Source organism: Camelus ferus, chromosome 17, assembly GCF_009834535.1.
Source record: "Camelus ferus isolate YT-003-E chromosome 17, BCGSAC_Cfer_1.0, whole genome shotgun sequence".
NCBI classification, from domain to species: Eukaryota; Metazoa; Chordata; class Mammalia; order Artiodactyla; family Camelidae; genus Camelus; species Camelus ferus.
Genome location: NC_045712.1, coordinates 29,474,267 through 29,492,303, shown reverse-complemented (window position 1 = coordinate 29,492,303; position 18,037 = coordinate 29,474,267). Strand labels below are relative to the sequence as shown.

General features: G+C 62.0%; 1 protein-coding gene across 1 annotated transcript in view; it reads right to left on the bottom strand.

Moving 5' to 3' along the window:
* Window positions 1–8,121: 8,121 nt before the first annotated feature.
* NUP210 (nucleoporin 210) overlaps window positions 8,122–18,037 on the bottom strand; it is an 88,842-nt gene continuing 78,926 nt past the window's right edge. The window contains 9 exon segments of the mRNA XM_032458745.1: window positions 8,122–9,531; window positions 9,789–9,869; window positions 9,950–10,045; window positions 11,278–11,494; window positions 12,349–12,599; window positions 13,992–14,138; window positions 15,012–15,090; window positions 15,092–15,136; window positions 17,456–17,592. Coding sequence (XP_032314636.1) covers window positions 9,428–9,531; window positions 9,789–9,869; window positions 9,950–10,045; window positions 11,278–11,494; window positions 12,349–12,599; window positions 13,992–14,138; window positions 15,012–15,090; window positions 15,092–15,136; window positions 17,456–17,592 — 1,157 coding nt within the window. The 3' untranslated portion in view covers window positions 8,122–9,427.

The window sequence follows — 18,037 nt, the reverse complement described above, 5'->3', positions numbered from 1 at the left end:
TCCCAGCTCCCTCAGGACTGCTCCTGCTCCTGTCTCCACATCGGACATGAGCTCCAGAAGTGCAGGGAGAAGTCGGAATCCTCCTGGGGGCCCAGCAGCCAGTGCAGGCTGGGCTGAGAGAGTGAGAGTTCAGGGTTGCGAGGCCCATCCTGCCCTTAGCAGGACCCCCCACTGCTTTTGCCCTTTCTGTCCTCAGTGGACTCCACTGGAGCAGGGACAGCCCCAGAGTCAGGGCGGCTGGTTTAGGGAGGGACTTTCAGAAATTAAATCCAGGTTGGGATTTGGGCTCAACAACTCTTACAACCCAGCCAGAGAAAGTGCACGCCCACATGTAGGAAGCTGTCCTGGGGGGCGGCCAGACAGGTGCCCAGCACGTACACCGAGGACGTCTAGCTCAGTGCTGCTCTTAGCACAAGAGCCCCGGGACAGGCTGGGCACCCGTCCCCCGGGGACCGGCTGGGTGACTCACGCTGCATCCCTTCCAGGCAACCGGCCTCTGCCGACAGCAGCAGCTCCCTCTGCACACCCTGGGTGAGTGTGATTCTTGGTTTCTCTCTTTCCCCAACTAGATGTAAGCTCCACGGAGGCAGGAAGTGACCTGTCCTGTTTCCTGATGTCAACCTGGAGCCTAGCACAGTGCCCGGCACCTGGTAGGTGCTCAGTTGAACGATGACTAATGGCTACAGACCATACTTACTGGCGTGGCACGGTGCCCGCGACGTGCTGCATGAGCGGAGAGCACAGGCTCGCTGACATTTCAGTAAGAAAACACATATGTACAGTCAGCCCTCCTCATCCACAGAGTTTGGTATCTGAGCAGGTCCTGGAACCCACCGCCAGTGAATACTGAGGGATGACTGTATGAAAAAATCTGGGAAGACAGAATAGCAAGCTGAAAGCGGAGTGAGCAATCAGCAGAGGGTGACGAGGGGGCTTCCTTTCTTGTCTCTATTTGCGACTTCAGTTAGCTCCGATTACTCTGTAATTAGAAAAGTGCACACAAGCCACCTGGGGGTCCTGTTGAGCTGCAGGTCCTGCTCCAGCAGGTCTGGGGCGGGGCCGGAGGGGCTCAGTCCTAACAGCTCGCAGGGGAAGCCCACGCTGTTGATCTGAGGGCCGGAGTTTGAGAAGCGGGGCTGTGGGGTGTGACAGGGAGGGGGGGAGGGAGGGGACCGGGGGGGGGAGGAGAAAGAAGAGAAATTGCAGAAGAGGAGAGACCGCTGTCCTGAAGGAGGAGCCGGGCAGGGGAGGAGGGAGAAAGACTCACGGAAGGGACAGACCGGCCGGCCCAGGGGCTGACGGGAGCGTCTGCAGCCCCCAGCGGACTTGGGGTGGGAGTAGGGGGAGAGGGGTGACCAGGGCGAAGCAGCATGGCTCAGGGGTCCCACATCAGGAGCCTCCCCTCCGGCCGAGCATCACTCCATGGTCCGTGGCCTGTGGTCTCCATGGGCCTAACCTCCCACGGCCTGGCCCGCACATTCCGAATCAGGCAGGGAGCTGGGGGGCTGCTTGCATTGCCCTTCAGAGCCTCACCGCGGCGTGTCGGTTACGTTGGGCCGTGACTGGCAAAGGAGCTTACCGCCGGCCGGCGCAGCCCAGCTGAGCTGTGGCTCTGCAGCCGAGTCAGTCTCCCTCCTGCCAAGACCAGGGCAGCCCCGGGGCTGCAGCGGTGCTCCCAGAGGGTCGGCTCCAGCCGGCAGGGGGGCCCCGGGCGTTGCGTCTGCTCCTTTGCGGAACCCTCAGCCTCTGGGGGCTGGAGCACCTGCTCAGAACTGAGAAGGGTGCTGAGGCCCAGAGAGAGGAAGGACCGCTGGACAGTCAGGACCAGAAGCAGAAGCCTAGGGGAGCCCGGTTAAAGGGCCAAGGGGCAGAGGCCAGGTGAGGGCACGCGTTTTCCCCAAATACAGCCCGTCCACTCTCCCCGGGCTGAGCAGTCATCCTGTCCACTACCCCGAGGGGGTCCACTCACACACACGCCTTACCCCTGGAGGAATCCTCATCGCCAGTCTCCAACCGGGTCACACTCCTGCTCAGGCACCATCCATGGCTCCCCATTGCCTCCAGGAGAGGTGTCACAACTTTTCATCTGCTCCCTCGTAGGGTTGTGACAAAACTCTATTCTCCCATCCTTTCTACACTGAGCTCCACAATTTTCAAACTTTGTTTAAAGGAATATTTTTATTAATAGGAAGTAGAACATAGTGAACTTTTTCCAGGGCGAGGTTCAGTGAGGACTACCATAATTAGAATATTTTACAATAGGACTTGAGGTTTTTATTATCAAATTAAATACCTCAGAATCTGAAATTATGTGAAATTTTACTGAATGGGTTTTATCCATTTTGTAATTTGGAATATGAGGCGCCTAAAAAAAGAGTCCTGTTAGTTTGGGAAGAATTAAGTTTGCTGGCTTCTACTCTTGGGGCGTCCCAAATTCAGAACAGTTCAACCCAGCCATGCGCCCTCCTGAGGGATGTTAGGGGACTGGGAGAGACAGAAGTCATCCCAAATTATCCCTCATCCCCTGGTTTGGGAACCAAAAGCTTTTTCTACCCAGAACAGTGTGCTATATCTCGGTTCCAAGTGGGTGAGGATTCAAACCCAGGCCACGATCAGTTCCTCCCTGCTGCTCAGTACAGTCCCCATATGAGGCTGGAAGTTTCTGACCTTAGGCTCAAACTGTCCCCTCCACCGAGATGCCCACTGTTCCCGCCCCGGTTCTGCTTCCCCTCCTCCCAGGGCTCTCCACCGAGGCTCTCAAAGGTCCCTTCCTCAAGGCCACAGCACTTCCACCCGGAGAAGGTGCTGTGAGCCCTGGCCGACTCCCTCTCTGCCCATCCAGAGACAGCTCCTCGGGGAGCAGGGCGTTGACAAGATGCCAGCATCCCTTGGAGGTGATAACTGCAACGCGACCCTCCTGGCTCAGCGAACAAAATTATCGACTTGGCAGCTGACACGAATCTGCCTCCAAAGTGGGTGCCCAGCCAATAGCCCTCGATCGTTTTCCTTTGATTTAGACCAAGAGCTCCCACTCCCCTCCCCCCACGGATGGGGACGGTCACTTCAGTGGTGCCCGAAAAACTTAACGGAGTGATTGCATTTACACAGGTAAACCCCCCACCTCTGCCCACCAACCCCCCACCCACTCTCCCTGCAGTGGGAGCAGAGAGCTGGGCTGCAGCATTTGCCTGCTTCTTCTGCATTTTAAGGTGCTTCAGTCCCAAACCTACACTTTTGAAGAGGAAAAAAAATTGCACTTTCTAGCACACACAGCATCTTTCAGCCTCTCCTTTTATCTGTGTCCATCCCGGGCCAGTTGCCAGAGGAAAGCTGATACCTTCACATCTTTGATTACAGGTGAGCTAAAGCCAGTCGTTTCCCGTCTCTCAAATGAGGGGCTCGGAGTAGATTAGGGGGGTGATGGGCCTCCTCTCCTCTGCCGATACCAGCGGACTGGCTGCGGCTGCCAGAATGCTGCACTTGGGGGAACTCCGAGGGAGAGTCCTGCTCGAGCAGGAAGGAGCCCTGGGATGGATTAGCAATGTCTGTCAGGGCCACAGGAGTGGGGTTCGGAGTCACACGTGTCAAAATTTTACCATTTATGAAGAAATTCAGAGTTTGAAAACTGGTGGTCTGAGGGCAGGATTTTTGGCCCATGTAAGTTGTTTTTCACATATTTCTTAAACTCCAATTTTATTATCATGATTTATACAGTGGAAGGTTTCATCACCCCAAAGCTGGATTTTTGGAGCCACTACGACTTGGACCCTCTGGAGCCAAGTGCGTGAGGCCGTGCACGCAGGTTGCCCGCCTCCACCCCCAGCCCCTGGCACTGGGGGGCCACATGCCTGGCCCGTCCCCCACATTCATGAGCCTGAGCCTGATGACTGATTTGCTTCCGCTGAGCGGTGACGGGGACTCCAGGGAATGATGTGTCAAAGCCCCCAGGAGGGGGGGACAGCTGCCTCCAACCACCAGGGAGACAAAGGAAGAAATGTTCACATTGACTGAACACCAAATGTTTGCTCAGACCCCTGCTGGGGCTTTTCAATACAGGAGCTCACTAAACCCACACAGGACACAGGTGGAGCTCATGTGACACTTACCACTTTGCAGACGGGGAAACTGAGGTTCAGAGAGGTGACAGGAAGGGTCCAAGGGCAGCGTCCCCTGGTGGTACTGGCGTCTGGGCCCTGCCCACCAGAGTCTGGCCTGCTGACTGTGGAGAAGGACGGGGCGAGGGTGGGGTGCGCTGGTGGGGCTGCAGCCCCCGGCGACCCTGCCTGAGAGCAAGGATGCAATGGGGAAATGGGATTCCATTTTCCTGGTTCCTGTAAAAGGTCTTTATTTCCTTCAGTACGTGCTCCCCACGTGAAGTGGTCACCTGATGAGTCTGCTAATGACGTCCTCCCCCGAAGTTTATTTGCTAATTACACACCACACGAAGCTTAACAAAATAATAGGCGCTCGTCAAGCCCACGGCCTGGGGCCTGGCTCGGCTCTCCTGCTTTCTCTCTCCCGCGGGGAGACGCTCACCCCGTCTGGTGCTGACGCTGAGAAGCACACGGGCCCCCGAGACTGAACTGCGGGGAGAAAGGCCCACGGACCTGCTGGCGGGGGCGGGCCTGGCGTGCTGCTCGGGTGGCGGCCCTGCCAGTCCCCTCCCTCTGGGCCCTCGGCTTTCCTGTCTACACCATGAGGGAGTTGCCCTGGATTCGTGGGTTTCAAATGTTTACTCTGGAAGCAAACTTCCTCAGACCAGATATCAACGTATAAAACACCCACGTGTCTTAACCAAGCGCGGCCGCAGACCTGGAAGGAGAAAGACAACCCACGGAGCTTTGCCTTCGTGACCCGGACTCTCGGCCCCTCCGTGCACACCTGCGGCTGCGCGGTGCCGCCCGGCAGCCGGAGGGTCTGCTCCCTCCTCTCGGTTCCAGCTTCAGACTTGGGACTCGTCTTGTCCACGAGGCTGCAGAGCTGACGGCGGCACGCCAGTCCCGGCCCGGGCTCGGGGGGCCGCGTGTCCCTGCCGGCTCGCTGGCTCCTGGCTGTCGCCCTGAGCAGGACGCGTCCCGTCCTGCCCACTGGGGCGACCAGAGGATGAGAGACGGACGGGCCCACCGCTCCCTGGGCCCAGACCGAGGAGGAGCAGTCCACGCTGGCTGACTCGCATCCCTGAGACGGGGCGGCGTCTGCTACGCAGCAAGGGCCACCCATAGGCCAGCACAGCGGTGACACGCGAGCAGGTGTTTTATAGCACCCCTCCCGGAGTGACAAGGAGGAAGCAGGCAAGGAGACCTCCGCGTGGAGGACACAGCTCACCAGGAAAACACGGCTGGCCGATAAACAAACCAGTAAGAAAGTTCCTCCTCACAGGAGTCAAAGCTTCTGAAGTGAACTCACAAAGCGCTGTTTCACCCCCCAAACCAGTGACAATACTGACACACATGGATGGCAATGTGGCGTGCTGGCAGGGACCGGGGAGGCAATCTCCCAGCTCCGGCTGGTGGCTGTGACGCCTGGTGCAGAGCTTCGGAAATTAATTTAGCAGCACGTGGCCAGGTTGGTGACAGGCCCACCCTCAGCGCCAGCAGCTCTGCCGCGTGGCGTCCACCTGTGAACACTCTGGCTGCTGGGCCCATGGAGGCTCGGGCACGGCGGTTCCCTGCAGCCCTGCTCAGCATAGCAAACACCCCACAGCCGGGGAAGGGAGAGTGAAATGAAGACGCAGCCGTGTGGTGGGACAGCACCCGACACCTACGAGGGAGAAGCACGCTGCTGAGCGTGACACGGGACGACCACAATCAGGTAAAACTGTGGAAGAGCCTACAGACCAGTGATGCTTAATCGGCCGATGCTTGTTACTCACCGTCCAAGTTGCTTTGGAAGGACGTGCTGCAAATTTATAAAAGCAGTTGCCTCTGAGAAGGGAGGGGAACAGACAGAAGGCGGAGGGTAAAGAGAACCGAAGCTGCATTTGTGGTTTTTTCATTTGTTTCCTTGTTTCTTTTTAAAAACGTGCTGCCCCCCAAGCTGGAGCCCAGCAGACACCCTCACCGTGGCCCACGCTGAGCAGAAGGTGGTGGGGAGGCAGGCTTGTTAGATCAGCCTGTGTTTTCCTACATGAAACTTTTTTCTTCCCTCTGGCCCCAGACGGTGGGCCTGCACCTCCGGCCACCTCATCTCTAAACTACCTGGGCGCCCAGGTCCTGGGCCGCCTTGGAGTCGGCGTGTCAGACGACCTTGAGATGTAACATTTCCAGTATCCTCCCCTCTCCCCACCTCACAGATACACAGAAAATCAGGGGAAGACAGAAAGAGAGAGAAACAGAGTTATTTTGGGGCCAAATTTAGGAATTCTAAAGGAAAAAAAATCTATATGCAATACTATATTTTTAGCACTAAATGGTGCTAAAAGCACTTTTTGGCACCCTTTAGAGAGTGAAAGTTGCCTGGTTAGTTTGGGAACAGAAAGCCGAACGGTGTGCCCCGTGACCTCCGGCTCCCCAGGGCCCTCCACACAGCGCCGCGGCTGCCTCCCCCTCTGACAGTCAGATCGCCGCCCCCTCCAGGAGAGGGACCCTGCTCACCCACCTGCTGCCCAAGCCACAGGCCTCACGCCCCTTGCCTTGTTTATTTTCACAAAACTGTGCAGGCACCGCTGAACCCATTTCACAGAGGGGAAAACCAAAGCCTAGAGTGGGAACACGAGGTGAGAGGGAGTGGATCCTGACTGGACTCCCCTCTATCTGATCTCAAAGCTGGGGGTAGGGGGCACAGGATGGGGTGGGCCAGAGGGACAAAGGGCAGAGGTAAAGGGTGCACAGCTCTTGGGGAAACTGCAGCTGACTGCATGTGCCCTGAAGGGGCCGCACCCGCCATCCCAGGGCAGGCAGGGCTGCCGCAGCTAGCTGCACGGGGCGGGGACAGGCCTCAGAGATGGGAGAGGCTGGGGCAGGGGGGTCAGTGGGGAGGCCAGGCGGATGAGGAGACAGGAGAGGACGGATTCATGGGAGCACAGAGACTGGCCGGAGCAGGGAATGGGCGAGGAGGGCCGAGGAGGGCCCCAGGTCATGCAGGCGCAGGTGGGTCCCTGGAGGCGGACAGACGTGGGGCCCAGAGAGGGAGGGCTGGGCAGAGGGGCTCCGTCAGCCGGGGTGGGGTCTGGCTCTCCTGTCAAGGGGCCATCCCGGGCGGGGTGCAGGCGCCGTGGCCATGATGGCCCAGCGACCCTGGTGGCCGGACTATCCTTGCCGGGTCTGCTGAGCCAGGGGACAGGATCAGAGAGGGGAGGACACCCCTTCCTTCCGGGCGCTCTGTTCTGTGCTCCCGAAGTCGTCCCACGTTGTCTTCCAGCAGCAAAAGGGGCTGGGAAACGCCCAGTGTGTTCTGGCTGCTCTTTGTCCAGCTCCTTTCAGTGGCTCGGGTCCTGAGGAGGACACTGAGTGACGTCGGGGACAACTGGTCTCCACCAGCGGCACCTGTGGGCGGCCTGTGACTTGGGGCGGCTAATGTCACTAAGCCTCCGTTTCCACCCCTGCTTCGTGGATGCGAGGCCCTGCTCCCAGGGCACTCGGATGACCCCGTGTGCGTGCCAGGTGGAGGCTGCGGCCTGCTTGGGGGGGACCAGCCCCGAGGGGCTGGGGAGATGAGAGGCAGGGGCTGCAGACGAGCAGTGGCCAGCAAGGCAGGGACAGTGAACTAACAGGGACGGTGTCCCACCTTGGAGGTTGGAGAGGGTGGCTGAGCAGAGTACTGGGACCCGGGCAGATGAGCTTCAGAGGAGAGCGGAGGGAGCCAGAGCTGCAGGGAAGGAGCGGCTGGAGAGGGAGGGCTAAGGGGACACCAGGGACGTGGGGACGTGTGGGCAGGGCTGCCAGGTCCTCCGACAGGGAAGACACATCTAGGGGCCCTGGGTGGGCCATTGTGAGCAGACCCCTTGGCCACACGCCCTGATCGCGGGCCAGTCTCCTGGAGGTGGGAGGCCTGGGTGTCCAGCCAGAGGAGGGAGGCCAGCAGGACAGACCTGTTTCCCAAATCACACCAAGGGAAGGAAAGTCACCAGGCCTGGGTCACTCCAGGCAGGACGCGGGTGACTCCAGCAGTAATCACGCTCACTTAAGAAATTAGACAGAGCTTTATTAAATAAACCAAATAGAGACGTGCCTATTTACATCTGAGTTGTCAATTTGAGCTCAAGTGTTACGCAAGGCACAATTCTTCCTGTCTCCAGCATAAAAAAAATAAATTGCGTGGCCCGGCCCCCAGGACTGAGGTGGATTCACGCGCGTGGCTCAGGGCGGGCTGGAGTCCCCATGGCGCGGTCCACGGGGTCCAGGCTCTGGACTGTCCTGGGGGGCCCCGGCCTCAGGTAGAGGCCGCGTCCTGAGGTCTCGGCTGCTGCGTGGACGAGGGGCTGGGAGGAGGGAGTTTCGGAGTTGCGCCTCCTTCCGGCTGGCTCGGCTCCCCCTTCCCTGGCCCCTGGGAGCTGCCTGGAGGGAGGCCGTCCTGTGGGCGGCCCTGGCTCAGATCTGCTGAGGTGCTTCGGACAGAAGGAGGGACAGATAACACAGGTCTCTGTGCTCCGGCAGAACAAGGAGGCGTCTCAGAATGAGCAAACGCAAGAAGGGCCCCATCTCCAGCCCAAGGACATTTGCCAAGCAGGGACTCCGAAGTCCCTGTGCTGATAGCGGAGCCCGGACAGGAGGATGAGCCAGACCCACGGGCTGTCCCCCGGGTCAAGGCCAAGTCCGGGAGGGGCTTCCCAGCTCAGGGAACAAAGAACCAGAGGACTGCCATCCATTCACAGGGGCCGAGGAGGGCGCAAGGCCCATGTCAGGTGCCCCCGCAAAGCTGAGCCAGGGCAGCCCCGGTGCCACGTCCCTGGGGCTCCTTGCGCAGTGGTGGCGCCGGGACGGCCCCTCACGTCCGCCTGCTCCCCGTCCCCCAGCAGGAGCCAGACGAGGGGAAATGTAGTCTCCACAGGAAGGTGGACCCACACAAGTTAAACAGTAATTACAAGTCCTTCCCTGAGATCACTGCGGCCACACCGCCCCAGACGCTGTCTCCACCGCGCTCCCGCCTGCCCCACGCCCTGAGATGGGGGTGTAGGGACGGAGAAAATCAAAGCCCAAGCGGGCACCGCCTGGAAATCCCGACCACCAGGTGGAGGAAGGGGCCGGGTCCCCGCCTTGTAAAACTCTGAAGTGAAACAAGAAAGCAAAGCCAGAAAAACCCGAAGAGCAAACTTAACCCCCCCGCCCCCCAACAAGGAGAAGCGTGCGGGCGGAGCTGACCCCAGTTGACAAGGGCGGCGGCAGCAGCGAGGCGGGCCTGGGCCGGGGGCCGCGCGGGCGGGAGGGCGGGCCGGCCGGCGTCCCCGTGGTGGAGGCCAGCAGCGCGGCCTCCAGCCCAGCCCCGCAGGCTAGTGGGATGTGTGCGCCGGGCTCCACAGCCCCGAAGGAGGGCTGGCTCGGCGGACAGGGGGCAGCGCGCTGAAAGGCATGGGCGACGATGAGGCAGCAAAGTCTAGAGGGGAGAGAAACGCAGTGAGGGACGCAGCAGAGGGGGCGCCGGAGAGACAGCCCCCAGCCGCAGCCCTCCACGCAGCTGGTCCTGCCGGGGACCTTGCCCACCAGCTCCCATTTCCTCCAGCTCCGGACCCGCCTTCCGGGCCTCACGCCCCAGCCGCAGCTTTTGCCCAGGGCCAGCCAGGCCTTCTGAGACTCGGGGTTCCCCCCAGGACCCCTCCTCTGAGCCCCAGCTCTGCCAGGGTGGCTACTCACAGTGGGGGCTGTGCCGTGGGCTGGCTCGCGGGGAGAGGGCGGGTGGCGCGGGCTCCCGGGGCGCGCAGACCGTGTGGTAGGCTGCAGACGGTGAGGTGGTTAGAGTTGGGGCTGGAGGCGGAAGCAAACCGGCATGGGTGGGGGACAGCGCGCCGGCTCACCTATGATCATGACGGCCGTGCTGGCCAGCAGGGCGAAGACCGTGAAGAGCATGACTTGGTAGGAGTCCAGGAAGTGCTGGAAGCGGCCTGCGCCGTCTGCCGTGCCGGGAAAGACAGTCACCCAGGCCGCCACGGGGCCCCCGTGTCCCGTGACGCGCGTGGTCAGAGGGCGGGCCCTGCCACCCAGTGCTCGGCACCTCACAGGTCGGGCTACCTGAACCCATCTGGTTCCACCTGGGACCCTGCTTCCTGGGACAGCCCACCGGTCAGCGGTCAGCGGGAGGTTCAGTTTCTGCCCCGTTCAAGGGGGGAAGAGGCCTGCCTGGGGGCGTCTGGAGGGAGTGGGTTGCCCCGAAGGCTCCCAACCAGTCACCTCCCTGCCCTGAGGCGCCCAGGGCTCCCCGCGGCCCCTCGCGGCTGCCTCTCACCTGCACTCAGCCCAGGGTCTCTGACTGCGCCCTCCCACTCTGCTCCCCAGTCCAGATCCAGTGGGAGCAGCCCCTCCCCCCAGCAGAGGCCAGGCCACTCCATGTGCCCCGCCCCCCCAGCCAGATCTTCAGACTCCATCCTTCCTCCCTGCGTTTGGAATCCACCCCGTTTGGGGGAGAGGGGGTGCTTCTCGGGCATCGGCCCAGCCCAGGGCGCGGCACACGGCAGGCACTAGGACGCGAGCGCAGAAGAAAGGCACACATCCACTGCCAAGCGCCCACGCCCACGGTGTGTCAGGTGGGCCCTGTTCTAAGCGCTGTCCTCACATACTGACTTCCATGGCAGAGGGGCGGCGGAAACCCCCATAATTAATCACATCAATCCCCGTGCAGGTGGGCTGCCCGCCGCAGCGCTGTGGAAGGAGGAGGAGGGCAGGAGGGCCTGCGAGTGAGGTCTGAGTTCCCTGCTCTGCGGCACAGCGGTGTGTGTGTGTGTGGGGGGGGCGGGGGCCCCGGGGACCGGCCTCCCCAACAGAGGGAACAGCGAATGCCAAGAGGTCGACTGGGGGCTGCCCGGATTCCAGAAGCAGGAGGGAGGCCAGCGTGGCTGGGGCAGCGCGTGCGAGGGGTCAGGGGCCTGCGGGAGCGTCGGGGTGCCTGGGCTTTACCCCGAGGGGGGGGCCCCGCAGAGTGGCGAGCACAGGAGGGGCGCTCTCCAGTCCCCTGTAACAGGGCCCCCTGGCCTCCGAGGAAGCAGAGCCTGCAGGACAGCGCGTCAGTGACTCACTCTGGGGGCATCTGCCGCTGTGGCTCCTCCAGCAGCCCCCAGACGCCCCCGTTCCGCTCCCTGCTGGACCGCTCTGGCCTGTCCCTCCCCGAGGGTGTCCCACCCCGACTCACGAGGCCCAGGCCCTCGGCGATCCATCACAAAGACCACAGTGACTGGGACGGTGATGGCCTGGTTCGTCATGGGGCTGGAGAAGGTCAGGGTGGTGGACAGAGGCCCACGGCTGCCGGCCGCGGGGTCTGAGACGCCGACCGTGTAGGTGACGAAGCTGGGCAGCCCTAGAGATTTCTCCTTCACGAAGGCCAGCACAGCTGGGGACCCTGACTTCACCTGGGAGAGACGCCGAGGCTGAACTTGGGCTTGACGGCCGTGCTGCCCTCCCAACCTGCAGACTGAGGGGGGACCCCGCCAGGCACCCTCCCCAGGCAGCAACGCTGCCCGGGCCCTTCTGACTGTCAGCCTGTGGCCCCAGAGCCAGAGGAACGCGCCGCCATTCTGGGGCGTGTCTAAGGAAAGGACACACCAGTATCACGGGATTCTAACCAAGTGCCCCTTAAACAGAGACATGCGTGATCTCCCAAGGCCAGCTTCCCGAGGGGCAGCCCGGAGCCTGGTGGGCCCTCCACGCCCCACAGCGCATTCACTCCTGTCTCGCTCTGAAGACGTTCAGCCGCAGAGGAGGGAGCGGCGGAGACGCCAGCGAGCCTGTTTCACGTCGCCCTGACCCTCCTCCCAGCCTGCCGGGCCCCAGGCTGGTGGCGTCACGCACCACCACTCGGCAGCCAGGGACACCCAGGCCCAGAGACGGGCACACAATGGTCCCCGTGTGCGGGATCAGCGATCAGTTAGGGGTTAGAACTCTACTTCCCGCCCCGGCAGCCTGCGTTCCTGCCCTGAAGTCACTCATGGAACACGGGACATGTTCGCTGAGCGCTCGCAGGGTGTCGGGCAGGCCCCGCCCCTCTCCTCCAGCTGAGGAGATGGGCAGCTGTCCTGACAGTTCGTGCACTCACACTGGCTGACGGTCAGCATGGGAAAAGGAAAGAGGGGGTGTTAACTTCTTTGAATTTTTAATTTAAATTTTTGATCCTGAAGAGAGGCGGTCCAGGGTTTCCACACTCCACCTGGTCCTGCCTCATCCTGACCCTCTCCGGTGTCCCGGCTTCTGCGAGGGCAGCACTCACCTCCAGGTTCTCCAGAACCTCCACGGTGCCAAAGACCTTGACCTCGGAGCTGGTGTCGTGGTTGCTCAAAAGGATTTCGGCCTGGTCGGCGTAAAGCCCTGGGCTGAAAGGTACCTCGGCCCCGACCTGCTCTCCGGAGACACGGCTGCCCAGGATGGAGGCAGTGACCAGCAGTGCCGTCCTCCTCATGCTCAGGTGCTTCAGCTGCTTGTCCGTCAGCCTGAGCATCGTGATGGAGCAAAGGTACCGGCCTGCGGAGACCAGGGCGTCGTCCCCTCTCCACCCAGCCTGGGGCTGTGCCTCCTCCCTGCTGCTCCGACTGGAGGACTCCTATTCACCCTGCAGAGCCCAGGGGAGGCACCGCCACCCTCAGGGACCTCCTGGGAAGCCCCTCCTCGGTGCCCCGGCCCGCCCTGGACACCCGCTCTGTGACCAGCGCTCCCCTCACCGTCTCTGGCTCCTCTGTTCACCACATCCCAGTGCACTGACGTCCCCCGAGCCCCTGTCCCTCAGGGCCCGGCCAGCCTGGCTCAGAACAAGGGCGAGGGAATGGTGAGCACAGCCCAGTGCTGGCCGCGTGTTGAGCAGGGCTGACTCCTGGACAGCCGCTGGCCCAGGGGCAGCAGGATGCTCTGTGCACGCCTGGGCCGTGCCTGACCCACAGCAGGTGAATGAGCTGAATGAACACCGTGCAGCAGGGCCTTGGAAACCAGGATGCCTTGGTTGGGGGTCCCTTCTATGCCCCACAGGCCAGGTGCCCCCAGGCGAGTTGGCTTCCTTGCTGGCCCCGTTTCCCTTGTCAAGCGGGGGTAACATTGCACCCCTGTGCGGGGGGGAACACACAGGGCCCAGGACCACCAAGTGCCTACCCTACACGAAGCCCTGAGCCCAGGCCCTGCACACAGTGGGCCCTGAGGACGCAGCTCCTGACTCAGGATGCTGAGTGCTGCTGCCCGAGCGAGCACAGGACAGGAGGGCCTCGCAGGCCCCTGGGAGCTGCATCTGGGCTCACGGCCCCGCATCATGCGGCCGCTAATCTCCCCTGGGAAGGCGGGGCTGCAAGGTCTTGGAAAGATCTGAAGATGAGCCACACGCTCGTCCAGTCACTCTTATCACAGCCGGTCCCACTGAGGACGCAGCGAGAGCACGTGGCAGGCACCTGTCCTTCTGACTGCCCACGGCAGCCCGTGACAGGCGGCCCGCCTCTGGGAGTGAGCGAGCCAGGTGCCGCTCCAGCCCATGGTGTCACCCACAGCCCGGTCACCGGGCAGCTGCACTCTCTATATGCCGCCTGGCCCTCGGCTACTGAGTAAGGACCCTTCCATCCCTCTCACTTTCCCCCCACCCCGTCAGGCCGGCAACAGGAAGGGCTGGGAACCAGGTTTTCCCAGTCTGTGCCGAGTCCTTTCTGCCAGGGGTTGGTGGCTGCTGAGAGTGGCCAAGACCTGGCCCAGGGACGCCGGCCCCTCCCGGTGGCCACAGTGACCCAGAGGCCAGGGTGACGATGGCACCAGTCTCGGGCTGGGCTCCTGAAGGACACTGCCCCCATCCCGACCCCAGACAGCTGGCCATCGTGAGCCAGGTGCACTGAAGGCAAACCCTCCGTGCAGGTCAGCGTTGGCTTCCAGCACTGGCGGACTTACCCAGAGCAGCGTCAAACTCCGGTTCTGCGGTGAACACCTCTCGTGCTGGGAAGTCAAAGTCGTCCTGCTTGAACTGCAGCTGGCAGCTGAGGAGGGACTCTGGGCGCAGGGCCGCGATGGTTTCCACCTGGGCAGGGGAGCACTCGCCTGGAGAGGGGAGAAGGGCGTGGGCCTGCTGGCCGCCCCCCCGAGGCCCCCGAGGCAGACCTCCAGCAGGAGGACGCACGAGCAAGCCACACAAAGGCTGGCCGCCCGCGAACTGGCACCCACACCACGCTCCTCCCGACGTGATGGCACTGCAGTTTCTGAAAGCTGAGGACGAATTATGCAGGGAGGGGTGATTCTGGATCAGGGGCAAACACAGCATTTTTTCCTGACACCGCGTCCAGTGGCACGGCAGATGGGTCAGGCCCACTGGTGCGTGTTTTCTGTCCCTGTCAACAGGGGAGACGGGCAATTTACTCCTGGATGTTAGGAGCGTGCCAGTCCCCACTAATGCCCTGAACACCATTCTGGTAAGTGCGCAGTACTGTCCGCTAGTCCCGGACGCAGTAAAGCAGCATCAGAACAAGAACGGTGGTACTTAATTCTACCCGTCGAGGGGTTAAAAACAGCCTGTGTTGATGTATCTGTTCCTGGCAGCTGCTGTCCAGGGCAGTCACGGGCAGGGGGTGAGGTCGAATGTTCTGTGCGTGACTTGGGAGAATCGAAGTCGGCGGGGAGGCCTGCTAAGCCATTACTTCCTGGGATGGACGGTGGTGAGTTTCGGCTTTGCTAGGGTGCCCTGGGGCGGATGGCGCGTCTCCGGCCCAGAAACAGGCAGTTTCTGGACGCCGGGCTCCTTCAGGAAGGTCCCTTCGCGGCTTCTGCTGTGCAGGACTCGGATTTCGGGCCAGCTGGGTTAGGTGCTGGCTCGAGCGTGAGTAGGAGGAGCAGACCAAAGTCGTCGGAGGGCACGAGACGCCCGCCCCGCTCCCCAGCCCGCAGGGCCCACGGCCACCCGAGCTCCCCACCCCGTACCTCTCAGGTTAGAGCTCTGGTCTCCCACGGTGACCATCACTTTGGAGGCCGCAACCTCCTGGAAGCCGGTCTGGACAGGGGCGGACATACCGGGCCACGATCCTCTGAGGGACGCTGATAACGATCTGCGGAGGGAGCCAAGGCCGCGTCCATGAGCGCTGCCCGTGTATGGCCAGGCATCTGTGACGTGGGTACTGCCCTTTTCAAGGTACAGGGGACAAACTGAGACTGGCTGGGATGTGGCGGCCCCAGGCTGCTCAGACTCCCCACAGGAACGGCCGCTGCTGCCAGCCGCAGAGCAGGCCGGGGCGGAACAGCCTGCCTGGATTCACTTGGCAGTTGGAGGTGGGAGGCCGATTTGGGCTCCCCTGGCAGCGACAATCACATCTCTGCACGTCAATTTGGTTAATTCATCTCTCAGCAAAAAGAGAAGATGCCACTTCACTTCACTGTCACTTACTCAGAATGAATCGACCCGGCCAGACGTAAGTTCACACCGCCTGGCGGTGGGGGCCGCGCTGGCCTTCGAGGCTTTCTCCCCGCCCACCCCCTCCCCACCAACAGCTGCACCCAAACACCCCGCCGCACGCCTTCCTGAGGCAGGACGAGCTCCCCGCCGCCTCCGGGCGGGAGGCCATCCAGGCTCTGGGCAGCACTGAGCACTTGCCACGCGCCACGTGAGCCCCGCGAGAGCCGGGACGGGGTCTCCCTCCTCCCCAGGGCCCCTGCAGCACTGGAGGCAGACTGGAAGCTGGCCCCTCCACCTCTGGACTGACCAGCGGTCCCCGTGCCCCTGCCCTGGTACCTCCCTCCACCCGTCTTCTCTGCTCCTGACCCCAATCTGCAGTCTCCTCCCGCATCCTCCTCTACACTTGGGGGAGGCCCCAAGGCCTTGACCCCACTCCCGACTTGCTCTGGTAGGCCCTGCGTGTTCCCGCCACTCCCAGGGCTTCCGATTTTGCCTGTACTGCAGACCCTCCCTCACCACTCTGCCCCCAGCCACCTGGAGCTCCAGACGTGCCCTCTCAGCTGCTGTCACCACCAGCCCCACCTGGAAGAGCCACAACCCCCTCCAGCTCACCAGCCCCTTCCCTCAGCACCAGCCCCTTCTGTGCCCCCCTCTCTGCAAAGGGCCATCACCCACCTGGTTGCCCAAGCCAGACCTGGAGACTCATCCCCCAGGCCTCCTCTCCCCTCTAGCCCCACTGCCAAATAGTCACCAGGCTCTAACGACCCTCCTTCCCCGATCTCCCCAAACCCACCCGGGAGCACCAGCCAGGGCCCAGCCTCCACCTCCCAGCTGCCACCCTGCAGCAGCTCCCCTCCCCTCAGGCCCTTAGACTCAGCCAGGCACCGGCCGTCTCTCCAAACACACCTCTGATCTGCAATGGTCTTTGCTTAAAGAAAGCTCCGATAACCCCTCCTGCACTGCGCCCAGCATGAGTTTCACTCTCTCACCCTGAGCAGGGGCAGCCAATACCTACTAAGCGCTTGCTGTGTGCTGAGTACCATTCAGAGTGTTTCATGCAGTAACAGTATCCCCATTTTACAGGTGAGAAAACTGAGGCACAGAGAGGTTAAATAACTTGCCCAAGGTCACACAGCCTCTCAGTGGCCCAGCTGGGATGTGAACGCAGGCAGCCTGGCCCCAGAGCCCATATGCGTAACCACTCCAGGAGCTACCCGGAATCGAAGGCATGTCGTGATCTGATCACAATGCCAGCCCCTACATCCTAGGATCCAGCCCCAGGGCTCTGCTCTCGAACCCCGCACAACTTTGCCAGGCCGTGCCCTCCTCTGCCAGCACCCCCGCCCTGCCCCGGCCCTGCCTGGGCTGCTTCTGGGAGGGGGTCGCTTTATTAGCCCCAAGGTGTCTCTATACGCAGCGGGCTGCCCCAGCCACAGAGCTGCCGCACTGAACACGTGCGCTATTAGGTTAAACTGCTGGACTCCACAGAGCACACGCTGGCTCTAACGACTGAGACACGTGGAAGGCGGCCAGGCTCTGCTCACTGATTCACTCTCGACTGGAGAGAAATAGGAGGAGAGCAATTTTGTTCACTTCCAGAAAGACTCAAAAGGTGACTTGCTGGGGGAGTTTAACTTTGCTGGTGACGCCAAATGGCCACGCGGGGCCACCCATGGCCGGGACTCCCAGGGGACACCCCCAGTGGACAGTCCTGCCCTTGGGGCTCAGCCTCAAGGCCGCAGTGTGGGAGCACTGGGATCCCCCAGAAGGCCACCTCTGTGCTCACCATGGCGAACAGGGGAGATGCTACCCTGGGAGGAGGGGGGAAGCTGCCCTCACAGCAGGGTCGTGACACCCCATCCTGACCGCCTCCCAGGGTGCTGGGGCCTCTTTCTTAGAGAAAAGAGAATCGCTCAGTATTGAAAGCTTAGGGCTCCATCCTAAGAGGGTCTGCCACGAGCACCCCAAGCCTCACCTCCTTGTAGGTCCTCAGGTGCCCAGCGACCTCGTAGAAAACAGTCACAGATCCTGCCTCCTGGGCCACGGCCACGCCTGTCTTGGCGTCCACGTGGAGGACGCTGCTGGCAGACGAGCTCCAGGTCCCGGGGACACCTGGGACAGGAAGCCTACATGTGACCTGCCTTTCCCACGCCTGGCCCTCCAGCCACCCCGTCTCACCCAGTCACCTGGGCAGTGTCCTGGCCGCCCTGCCTCTGCGCTCTACGGCGCCTCCCCTCGTGCTCCTGGCTGCGGACACCTGGGGCCACCTCCCTTCTCCCAGAGCCCCTACTCTCTGCGCGGCCGTCGCCCTGCCCCACACGCCGCCTCCCTGCTTGGACTCTCTCGGTCATTCCCCATCCTGGGATGAGCCGGGTGCTGGCCCTCCAGGGCTAGCCTGCTGCCCACCTCCCCCATGTACTGTCCCTGTCCCCTGCACCCTGCTCAGCCACTCCCTCTGTGCAGCTCAGGGCTGTCACTAGACAGCGGTCCTTAGTGAAAAACCAATCTCGTTATGTAATAAATATGATGAAAGAATTTAATAGCCACATTCTATTTG